The 12527-nt window shown below is 42.6% G+C and overlaps 1 protein-coding gene across 2 annotated transcripts in view; it reads right to left on the reverse strand.

Moving 5' to 3' along the window:
- NRG3 (neuregulin 3) overlaps positions 1-12527 on the reverse strand; it is a 602711-nt gene that overhangs the window by 21119 nt on the left and 569065 nt on the right. For both annotated transcript variants that reach the window (XM_083440046.1, XM_083440045.1), the window contains one exon: positions 8963-9089. In XM_083440046.1, coding sequence (XP_083296172.1) covers positions 8963-9089 — 127 coding nt within the window. The remainder of the gene's footprint in view (positions 1-8962; positions 9090-12527) is intronic.

Below are 12527 nucleotides of genomic sequence, written 5' to 3' on the forward strand. Positions count from 1 at the left end.
CTCTGCACCTGTCCTCTAGCCACTGGAGTTAACTTTTCATTGCCAGGATTCCCTGAACTGCCATTCTGAATTTGGGAGAGTGACAGACTGACTACTCCAGGTTGAGCATTACTACTATGTGATGTCTCTACCTGTTTCTAGCCCCTCCTGTCCAACAGCTGTCCTTTGTGACCTCATGCTTATGAAGCCTGCCTGAAGAAGAGAGACTGGCCATTGTGACTTGGCACTAATGCTGCCAAAACACTGGTCCATGCATGTCCATTTGAACAAGAGATGCTAGTCCCATTCCCACACATTACTAGTTTAATGTCACCATAGGCCAGGGTTTTCATCACTATCTTCCTCTTTCCTCTTCCCCAATGCAACTTTCAATGCTCCCAAGGCAGCCAAACACCTCCGTCTAACAGTCCTTTCTCAGGCATGGGGTAAGTGCCCCTTAATTCCCGCTGTCTGTCTGTGGTAGCACCTCTGCTATTGCCAGTTACTGTCTGCCAGTCATTTCTCCAATGAATGGGAGCCACTGAAGCACCAGCAGCTATCGGTGGAAAGGCAGAGGGCCTTCTCGGTAGTGGCGCTCACCCTGTGGAACACCAATCCATCAGATGTCGAGGAAATAAACATCTGACTTTTAGAAGACATCTGAAGGCAGCCCTGTTTAGGGAAGTTTTTAATGTCTGATGTTTTATTCTGTTTTTAATATTCTGATGGGAGCCATCCAGAGTGGCTGGGGAAACCCAGCCAGATGGGTGCGGTATAAATAATAAATTATTATTATTATTATTATTATTATGAATCAGAGAACCAACTTGAGGTGGGTTGCCATTATTCTCATAGGGAACAATGGAAAGCTGAAATGAAATGAAAACTAAATACAACTACAGTGGTACCTTGTGTTAAGAACTTAATTCATTCCGGAGGTCTGTTCTTCACCTGAAACTGTTCTTAACCTGAAGTACCACTTTAGCTAATGGGGCCTCCCGCTGCTGTCGTGTCGCCACCGCACGATTTCTGTTCTCATCCTGAAGCAAAGTTCTTAACCCGAGGTACTATTTCTGTGTTAGCGGAGTCTGTAACCTGAAGCATCTGTAACCTGAGGTACCACTGTAAACTAAACTAAAGCATGCACCCCATGCACCCCTAGAAGGCAGAAAAATGGTCCTGTCCCATCCCTTGGCCACTATGGAAATGTTAAACTAAAAAAAAAGAATTACTACTTGCTTGGCCCTGCCAGCTAACCTGCTGATATTGCACTGCCTGAAAGTGAAGTGAGCCAAGTCAGTTGACTCCTGCCAAGACCCAGGAGAAGGACTGGCCCCTTTAAGCACTTGTGCTCAGTGCCAGACATTTTGGCACCCGAGGCAAACCCCAAAATTGTGCCTTCCCCCTTCCAGAAAATGGGCGGGGGCGGGGCGGGATAAAGATCTATATTGGCAGCACATGTGGGAGGAGACTGCAGAGCCTCCTATTCACCAAGAGGCCCCACTGTTGAGGCTGCATTGAGGTGGTGGCAGATCTGGCCTCTAAGGAGGACACTCCAACTGTTGCTGCCATTGCAGTAGAAGTAGTGCAACTCATAATTATACATACTTTATCAACCTTCTGAGAACAATACAAAACATTAAACAAAGCCACAAAGACTTGTGAACTACCCAGCCCAAAATGAACTTATAATGTCTGGTTTCAATAGATTTTTCAAATGCTTAACTCGGTCTTTTAGATAAGTTCATGAAGATACCAACAAAAGGTAAGTTCAGTGATATTCACAATACTGAGAGATGCTAGCAGAGTTGTAGAGACAGGGTGCCGGCATTTTGCAAAGGTTTCCTTTTTCTAGCATTATTGCAGTAGAAGTGGCCACACTGACAGTGGGTGATGCATTCCTTGGAGGCTGGATCTTCTGCTCCTGTGAATCCTGCCGCCCAAGGCAGCTGCCTAACCTTGCTTCATGGGTGAGCTGTCCCTGCTGGTGCAAATGCTGGCTGCCCACTGATGGGGCTGCACAAGGCCATTTAACCCATGGGTAGGCAAACTAAGGCCCGGGGCTGGATCCGACCCAATCACCTTCTAAATCTGGCCCACAGACGGTCTGGCAATCAGCGTGTTTTTACATGAGTAGAATGTGTCCTTTTATTTAGAATGCATCTCTGGGTTATTTGTGGGGCCTGCCTGGTGTTTTTACGTGAGAATGTGTGCTTTTATTTAAAATGCATCTCTGGGTTATTTGTGGGGCATAGGAATTTGTTCATCCCCCCCCCTCAAAATATAGTCTGCCCCCCCCCCACAAGGTCTGAGGGACAGTGGACTGACTCCCTGCTGAAGATATTTAACCAATTTACCACCCTCTTGAACCTTGTGCAATAGGGGCCAAGCCCCTTCTAGCCAGATTTCACTGGTGCAGGAGTGTTGCTGAAGAAGCCATAAAGTTGTTACTTTGAGGAGCAAATTCAAGAAAAGGTTCCACTTTCTTGCTCCTCCTTCCTCATCTGTGCTTATTTTCAATTTCCTTACATGTTTAAAGGCCCATGTTCAGAGCTAGAATCTGTGCATGATTTGTCCTTTCCCTTTTGGTCAGAATCGCCGAGTGCACTTTGAAAATGCTTTTGCTCCACATGGCAAGCGACCCAATACCCTGTCCAAGTGCAGCGAATTTGCTCTGGCTACTAGATCAGCTTGGCATTTTGGTACAGTAAAAGGCTTAATTGTGCTATTATTGTGAAAGTGCTTATTGTCTCCTGGCTGATTATATTTGTGCTTGTTGTTAGAGCAATTACTGAAAAGCACTTTTGAGGCATGTAGTTAAATAAATTAATGAATAATGATAGCATTTAAAAATAAGCTTTTGTGCAAATTTTCCAATTATTCACAGTTTCATGGAGAAAATCAACTGTCAAATGCAATTACCTAGCCACTCACTAGCAATTTTCCACTCCTACCTCCCAAGGCTGGCTGTCCTAAAGAAATCAATGGAGACAGCGTGGTCCAAACACAGAGGAGACTGGCCTCACAGCCAATTTCAACCCCTCACACTGTCATGGAATCAGCAGTGTGATCTTGGTTGGTCCTGTTTCCTAGTTTGTTTAAGAGAGGATTGCTGCCTTTATCTGCGAAACACTTTGATAGTTGGTGGAGGAAAGGCACTACATGCCAGCTGTAATAGAAATGGTAGCTAATGGTGATGTTTAGAATAGGAAATGAACCCCAGTTCAGCAACAAATCATGTGCTTTGCCTGCATAAAGTTCCAGGTTCACTCTCTAGCAGACTTCCAATTAAAAGACTGCATATAGCACAGCTGGAAAATACTCCTTCCTGAATGGCAAAACTGCCACCAGTTACAGTAGGTGGTAGTGGCCGTTGCTTGAGACAATGATATGAAACACAGATGGGTGTTCCCCAGTATAACTTTGCTGGAAGTGAAAAACTCTCCTCTAATGTTCTTATGTCTCTCAAAAGTGACAAATCCCCATAGCCACTAATCCTGCCCAGGGCTGTAGCATGAGGAGTCATGGAGCAGGGAGGCCATAGCCCTAGGAGCATGATTTTGAGGGATCATGAACCAGGCGCCAGCAAGTGCCCCAGGCACCAGCAAATGCTGCAACAACACTGATCCTGCCTGTTCCATCATGTATACCCCCTGCTCAGTGCTGAAATGAAATTTCATTCACCCCTTCTTCCATCTTCATGGAACCGTGCATGGCACCATGAGGGATTAGGCTAGAAAGAGATTTGTGGGGAGATGGGAATTAAAATTCTGGTCCTCAGATGGTACAGAGGTTCATCCTTTGTCCATTAGATATTGGGCCAGGAAGCTGCATTTGTGGCTCAACTGAATGTAACAGAGAGTTGGAGCCAGTTTATCATCATATTAAGAGTAAACCTTTAAAACTAACTGAACTTTATAGTTATGGCTATGTGGGATGGAATTCAATGCGGTGCTAAGGAGATTGTTCCATCAGCACAAGCATCTTTGTGTGCCTGATGGAACAATCTTCCCTCTCCTCCAACGACATGCCATTCTCTTATAATTTTTATAGATTGGTTCTTATTTGCAAAAGTTTCTTAAGTTTCCATCCATGAGTAGGGAGCTGATGTTTGGAGCAAATAACACTAAGGTACCTTTCGGTTACCTAGCAGTTCTATAGCACGTCAAAGTGCAAGTAGATAAATAGGTACCACTCCGGTGGGAAGGTAATGGTGTTTCCGTGTGCTGCTTTCGTTTCGCCAGAAGCGGCTTAGTCATGCTGGCCACATGACCCGGAAAAACTGTCTGTGGACAAACATCAGCTCCCTTGACCAGTAAAGCGAGATGAATGCTGCAACCCCAAATTTGTTCGTGACTGGACTTAACTGTCAGGTGTCCTTTACCTTTAACTTTACCTTTCAGTTATGTACTTCCATGACTATATATTGGTTTTCAATCAATTAATACTTATTTATTCCCTTTCCAACCTCAGTAAATAGAAATGTGCTTCACTGAGAGGAACATAGGTGTTTCACACATTTCCAAAATATTGACACAGAATATTAGCAGCTCAAGAAGAATGCTAGGCTGCATCCTTTCTCCCTAATGTTGTTTTCTATGTGCAAGGAATATTCTTGTAGGCAAGAGCTATGGGTGGACTGAGCAGCCTACTTCAAATGTTTTGAAAGTATGCACAAAAAGTATTTAAGTTGTACACAGTTGGTATACACTTTTAATGTAAAATGCATCTTTGTGGACTTTCTACATGCCAAAACTTCATTACAAAATTCAGATAAATGTGCAATCTGACTGGGAGTTACCTTCTGATCCACAAGCAAATTCAAGAGGGTTGGTTCAAGTTAGCCCACTGAGGAAAGCCAGCCAAAGAATTTCTCCCCCATCAATTGTAGGGACATACTATACAGTAATGTGATTTGAAGAAAAACTGCCTTTTTAAAGTCTTAGTGGCACTCAGTCACAGGTCCATCCCATCCCATTGCATGCCATCTCTAGCTTTTCAGTTCTTCCCCAATAATAAATTCATAGGAACCACACATATCTGGTCCATACTGTTCTTCTGAAGTCATTTCCAACAGAAAACACACAGCTCTGTTTCTCCATAATATCTGAATCAGGAGAGATTGTTAAAGCTCTAGACTGATTTCTAAATGCAGTGGTGGATCTGAGGAGGGCCAAGAAATTGTGCTTGAATCCAGAAAAGATGGAGACTCTTGGGGTAGGTTGTTCTCATGTCTGAAAAATGCCCATTCTGGACAGAGTCACATTCCGGCTGCAGCAGCAGATACACAGCTCTAGGGTACTCTTGAACACAACATTGTCACAACAGGCCCACGTATCCTCTTTGGGTAGGTGAGCCTTTTACCTGCTTTGCCTGGTTCACCAAATATGAACATTCTTGGACTGAGATAGCCTGACCACTGTAGACGATACACTGGTAACCTTGAGGGTGGATTACTGCAGTGAACTCCTTGTAGGGTTTCCCTTGGACCTGGCCCAGAATATCCAGATGGGGCAGAATGTGGTGGCTAGACTGCTGATGGGGAACACATAGCCGCCAACATGGGACAAAACTGTTAAAACATCCTCATCTACTACTGAGCCTGGTTCAAGTTCCCTGTATTAATTTACAAATCCCTAAACAGGTCCAGGGTTTTTACTGATTTATAATTTTTGGGAAATGCTTTGATTTTTTATTTTTTTTAAGAAATAGGGGTAGACAATGCCAACTTCCAGACTGGTATCTGAGCATAAGGAGAACCAAAGGGTCATCTATTCTGGCACCCTATTCTCACAGGGCCCAACCAGATGAAGAAAATAGTAGCCATCAAGAATACAGAAGCTGGCTGTCCCTGGAATCTGAAATATGTACCTAATTTTCTCTTAGAAAATAAAGAATGAAAAGGCTCTTAAATGTTATATAATTAGGTATGTCTGTTACTTCCTAAATATAGTGTTGCTGATCGTAAGTATTAGTTCCACATCTTACAGTGTGAGAAGTATAATGTCAAATGTAACCCTCCTAATCTGAACCTTCAGTGAATTTAGGGAGCTTGCAATTTATTGAGCAGTTTGAAAGAAGAATGCAAATGAGAAAACATGCCATTTTAAAGCGCCGTGTGAAGTGCTGTGTCACAGATGAAAAACACCTCTTGAAAGCAAACATCCATGTTTTTAACCTTGCATGCAGATTTGATAATCAAGCTATTGAAGCTTTTGTTGGCACAGAGGTGAGCGAGGGAAGAGAAGGGAGGACTGTGGTATTTTTTAACTGCAGTTATGCAAACAGCTGAAAACATAAATGAGGCTAGCTGAAGTGAAAAGCAAATTTGCAATGCATTTAAAATGAGCTGCAAAAAGGAAGTGGCAGGATTAGAGTCACTTCCTTGCATTTACATAGCATGGTCTCTTGAAAACAAGATCCCAAAGGGACATTGAATTTGGCACATATGTACAGAAGGGTCTTTCTGCCAGGCAAATCCAGCCTGTCAGAACGCTATGGTACAATATTATACCAAGCTATGGGTAGAAATGATGGGGCAGGGAGTCCTAATCCACCATGGGGTGGCAACCTATGGCCATAGGCAGTGCTATTTTTCTACAAAAAGAGGTGCCAGAACTCAACATAAATGCCTCTCTTGTTCTCTTATAATGGCGCCAAGACTGAGTTCTGGTGAGTTCTGGCTGAAAAGCCCAAGCCCTAGGTCTAATGCTGAAAGCTGCCTGCAAGTGATCAGTTCAGACTGCTGGCAAGATCAATCAAGTTTTGGTTCCAGCAGTCTGCTGGGCAGAGAGGAAGGGGGTTTGGTGGGGAGAGGGAGAAAAGAGAACAGTAAAGAGAGAAATACAGCCCTCCTTGGGTTCTGGCCATGCCCACTTTTTTGAGGTGGGGTGGATGCCAGATCTTATCTGACACAGTGCTAACCAGAGCAGCTTCCATTTTGTAAAACTGTATTTTGCAGCTGCTGGTGGCCTTTGTTTAAAGCTTTTAATGTTTGATGTATTATAGTATTTTAATATTCTTTTGGAAGCTGCCCAGAGTGGCTGGGGAAGCCCAGGCAGATGGGCGGGGTATAAATAATACATTTATTATTATTATTATTATTATTATTATTATTATTATTATTAAAGTTGTTGTTTTCTTAACCCCTAAATTACTCAGAGCAGTATTATTTGGGGTCAGCTTGTGGGGGGAAACCAGCACTTTGCAAATGAGGCCCTCAGAAAAGCATAGGCAGGCAATGCAGTTGGGGCAAGCCAGACGCCATTAACAGTTTGACTGCTGTGTTGGGCACCAGCTGCAGTTTCTGGAGCCACATATAGCACATTGTAATGTAATGTAATCTAGCGGTTACCAGAGCATAGACTACTGAAGCTAGGCTATTCCACTTTCAGTCACAGGAACTATGAATGCTATGAGCGGTCTGGAATCTTTGAACAGAAAGGAGTCGGCACCCTAACAGTCCCACTGGGTGCAGATGAAAGCCGCCACAAATGAGCCGCAGTCCCCACTAAGTGGCCCACATGAGGGGGTAGCAAGTTATCATTATTATGGTTATTATGACTGTAACTATCAGGGAGGGCAAGCAGATGTCTTGGACTGTCTCTAACGATGGCTCAACTTGTTGAAAGGCAGTTTAAGTTTGGTGAGTAGATGAAACAGCAGGGCAAACCAGGCTTTGGTTTTCAGGGAAAGATCTGTCTGGGCAATAGCTCTTTGTGTGCCCAAAGTGCAGCCTGTGCTGTTATGCAAAGTAACCTTCAAGTAGAACGCAACCTTCAATTACGAGATAGTCAATTGCAATGCATAATGAAGGCACCCCATTAATCTTGTCTTTCCGGGAGGTGAGAAGAAAGAGAAACGAACTATCAACGCCAGTAAAATGGAGCATTAAAAAACTGAGATGGAGAATATTCTTGCTTATGGGCTTTGAATCCCACTACCTCGATGCATCTGTTCATGGAAAGGCAGTGACATTCCCAAGATAAACAACAACAAAAATAATGAAGGACTGAAGCAGTAGGAGTGTGTGTGTGTGTGTGGTTTTTGATGATATTACTTTTATGTATTCCTATCACTATCAGTACCATGGTTCAAGGAAAGAACCCAATTACTTTAAGAGCATAAAGGGACAGGAGAAGATGTGGCTCAAAAATATTGATGGGGAGCTTGGCACTAGGATCATACAACCAACTCTGTGTGATCTGCATTGGTTCCGATTTGTTCCTTGGTTCAGAGTGTGATAGTGTCAACCTCTGAAGCATCATGCAGCCCAGGACAAGGTTACTTCTAGAATGGTCTTCTGTCCAATCTTTAAGGTCATTGCACGAGACCCTGGTCATAATCACATGTTGATTTCTGCTATTGAAGGCAAATGAATGGGGATCAATGCAGAAGATAGCAACTCTAATTACAGTCCCACAGTCCAACCCGGGGCTGTGATTCAGCACCCCTTCAATTATGCTGACCCATCCTGGGTCCACTTAGGAACCATCTGCCTCCAGACCCAAGTTCTGAATTAGTTCTGGCTAATGTTTAATTTGGAGTTTCTTACATAGCCAGCATATAATTGAAAACCTTGTGTGGAGATAACTAAATGTGTCTTTTCTCATAGCCTGCTGTTTTGCACCATAAAGCTATATAGTTCCCAAAGACATTGAGCCAACATGGCTGGCTGTTCAAGGCAACTTTTTTTTCCTACATCCCATTTTGCTCCCTGAAGTTTTCCTATAAATTTTACATCTATTCAGATGCTGGCGTTTAATATGGCAAACCACGACAAGACAGCATAATAAAGCTCCAATTTGCACTCTTTTAACAAGGACTGTTGGACAAATAAAATGATTCTGTTCAGGTTTTTTTTCCATTCCACAGCACCACAGGTGCAAATTAGTGGCACATCTGGGGGTGACGAGAACCCAAACCATCAGCATTAAAGCATTCAACCAGTGAATTAAGGATGGAGGTTGGCAAAGTTACTTACATTTTGCAGCTGGACTCGGCTTTCGGCCCTGGTCTCTGATTTTGCCATCATGCTGGAAGCATTAAGGCTGTAGGTTTTCCCATTTCGTGTCTCTTTCAGCTGTTCCTGAATAAGTTTTGTTTGCTTTCTGCAAAGAAGAAGAAAAAAACAAAAACAAAAAGATGTCCAGATAAAGATGGGCAGTGATTATTATTTTTCTAATCTCAATTATTCTAATGTGGTTTCTGTTTCCAACTGTCCTAATATTTTCAATGACCACAGACTAGAACCGAAACCTTTGTGACGGCAAGTCCAGGCAGGTCAGAACAACTTGTTCTCAGTAATGCAGGGTTTATGCTGAAATGAGGGATGAGTGAATCTGTCCGTTTCAGTTTTTCATTTTCCCAGTCTTACTTTCATTTCTCCACATTTTCACATCAGTTTGCATTTAAAAAAATAAATAAAATAAAATTCATTTCTCCACATTTTCACATCAGTTTGCATTTTAAAAAATAAATAAAATAAAATTCATGACAACTTGTAAACTCATTTAAACATTAAAATTAATCAGCATCTTAGTGCAAAGTTCTCCTAATATGCACAGTTTAGCTGTGATGTGCACATTCCCCAAGGCTTGTGTATATTGACCAGGAAATATGCAATATCTGGTTGTTCTGCACATTAACAGTATCTAGTTGTTAATGCACATTAACCACTGAACTTCGATGCATCTGAACATCTGTTATTACCAATAGTAGAGCTGTATGCATTTGTGGACAGAGAAATTGGGGAAAGTACTTCAACAAAATGTTAGAGCAGCAAGGGAGAAATTCTCCTACAGTTTCTCAGGGGTGGGGAATCTTTTTGTTTGTTTCTTTGATTCTTTTTCATTGCTGCTGCAAGTGGTTACAGCAGCAATAAGCATATTGGTAGCCTGGCCACCATTCTGCATCCTTCACAGTGCTCTGCAGCCAGGGTTGTTCTGGAGCATTGTGTGGGGAAATGGGGAAAAATCAGAGAAAATTGTGCAAAGAGCCCTTTTTTTGGGGGGGGGGACATGTTCTCAGAAGAATACGTCTCATCTTAGCAATAAATAAGCTTTCCTTTTTGCAATTCACACTAGAAGTATGGCTCTATCTGCAACCATGCCTGAAGCTTGATCTATAATGTGTGACAGAATTAACACAATTTCACTGCAAGTGAAATTCCACTGCAGAGTATGCTTATTTGGAGCTTTATTACAAACATTCATTTTAAAAGAATTGGGGAACAAAAGTTCACAGTTCATGGGAATTATATGAATTGCATGTTTTATGTGCTTTTTAAAAATAGTTGTTTTTTAGTAAAGGATTTTCATAGTTATCAAGCGTACATACAACGTCCCTGTTTTCCATTCACATAGTCCTTCCTACAGATCAGTTACATCTGATGTGAGACACTACTGTCATAGACACTGTGAGTTTGGTGCGGGGTGGGGGGAAAGAGAGAAAAAGAAGTATATTTTCGTTCTTTTATGTGCTTTTTAATTACATCTCTCACTTCTGCAAGCATCAGTACAATGCTGGCTGTCACTGTATATCTATCTACACACACAAACTCAAACCCGCCACATCTGTGGCTGATTCAAGGGTGTGAACTGCCAGAGTGGCTTGACCTATTATGATGTCAGAAGGATCATTGTGAGATGAAACTGTTCTGATTTACTGGCTGGGAACTGTCAATTTGAAAACCCTTGAGCTAATTTGGCCACACATTCCATGTCCCCACCCATTTTCGGACCGTTCTAGTAATGAGAATATCAGAGGAACATAGGAAGCTGCCATATATTGAGCCAGGTCAGCATTGTCTACAATGACTGCCCACAGTTCTCCAAGCTTTCGGACATGAGACATTCTCAGTCCTGCCTAAAGATGCCAGATTGAACTTGGGAGCCTTCTGAAAACGAGGGGACATTTTATCATATGTGGTGGGATTGTGAGGTAATTAAAAAAATTTGGGAAATGATATACAACGAATTGAAGAAAATGTTCCATTTAACATTTGTTAAAAAACCCGAGGCATTTTTGTTGGGGATTGTAGGGAAAGACCTGCCAAAAAAGTTGAAAAACATCTTCATGTATGCGACAACGGCCGTGAGAGTTCTAGTAGCACAAGGATGGAAGACTGAAGAAACCCCAAGTAAAGAACCATGGGAAGAAAAATTGATGGACTATGCAGAACTGGCAAAACTGACATATAAGCTACGGGACAAGGACAACTGTGACTTTAAGGATGAATGGGAACCCTTTACAAAGTTCTGAAGACGCAACAAAGCGAACTGGACTCCTTGGCAGGTTTTGAATAAACATTCACAAATCTTTTATTGATAATAATCAGCTAAATAGTTTGAGGATCTATACAACTTTGTAACATGCAGAAAACAGCATTCTTAGAGAAACCAAAGACTGGAATCGAGGGAAGTCAGGGGGTGGGGGTGGGTGGGTTTGTGTGGGAGGGGGGGAGGGAGGAAAAATGGGGGGGGGAACCAAGGATGATATGTTTTTGGATAATATGTCTTGTTATGATTTTGAATAAAAAAAAACTTGGGAGCCTTCTGCATCCAGAGCACATGCTTTTGAGCAGTAGCCCTTTTTTGTTGTTGTGAGCTAGTTTCAGATGCTTCGCTGGTGAGAGACTACCACAGCAATTTCAAGATTGCTGCGGACGAGTCTTATATAAAAGTATTTTGTTCCCCAACTACCACAGTGGGTAGATGGAGTTCACCTTCAGGTATTTCTCACCTCAAAACAGCTTCACCTGATTACTTTTTCCTCAGAGGATGCCCTAGCTGTGAATGAAAACGTAGCTTGGGGAAACTGTTTTTCAAATGGAAAAATGACCAAAGGGAAAGGGGTTAAACCACTTTTTTACACCCACCCTTCTTTCCCTGAGACTTGCAGCTTGTACAGGCCGATTTTTGCGGCAAAAACCCACCCCACAGAGCCTGCTGCAATGTACAACTTGAGCCAAAGTGAGCCAGTTGGTCCCAACCATTTTTTTATTTGTTACACTGACTGCTTGAAATGTCGCTCATAAAGGTAAAGGGTAAAGGGACCCCAGACCATTAGGTCCAGTCGTGGCCGACTCGGGGGTTGTTGCGCTCATCTCGCTTTATTGGCCGAGGGAGCCGGCATACAGCTACATTCAAAAGTAAAATGGGTGGTCCCAGGCCAATGTTGTTAATGTTTTTGGGGAAAACAAACAAACAACAACCAGCAAACGATGACATCTGGCAAAATGCTATTGTCAACATGGAGGGATGCTTGTCCAAAATGAGGGGAGATGTATTCACAAGTGTAGGGAACTGCTGGGTCTGTTTGTCATGTAGCTTAGTTTTGCCTGTGCTGACTAGTTTGCTGCTCTCCAAGGTCTCAGAAAGAGGCCTTTCTCATCACCTAGTACCTGAGTTTTGTAACTATGCTGAGGATCGCCCCTTCTACATGCAATGTATGTGCCACTGAGGACCAACACATGTTCCTCCTTCAGCATTCATTATTATACCTCTCCATTTCTGTCTGCAAAGAGAAACCCCTTTCTTCAGCTTATG

Source organism: Podarcis tiliguerta (assembly GCF_965153285.1).
Source record: "Podarcis tiliguerta genome assembly, chromosome: 5".
In the NCBI taxonomy this organism is placed as follows: domain Eukaryota; kingdom Metazoa; phylum Chordata; class Lepidosauria; order Squamata; family Lacertidae; genus Podarcis; species Podarcis tiliguerta.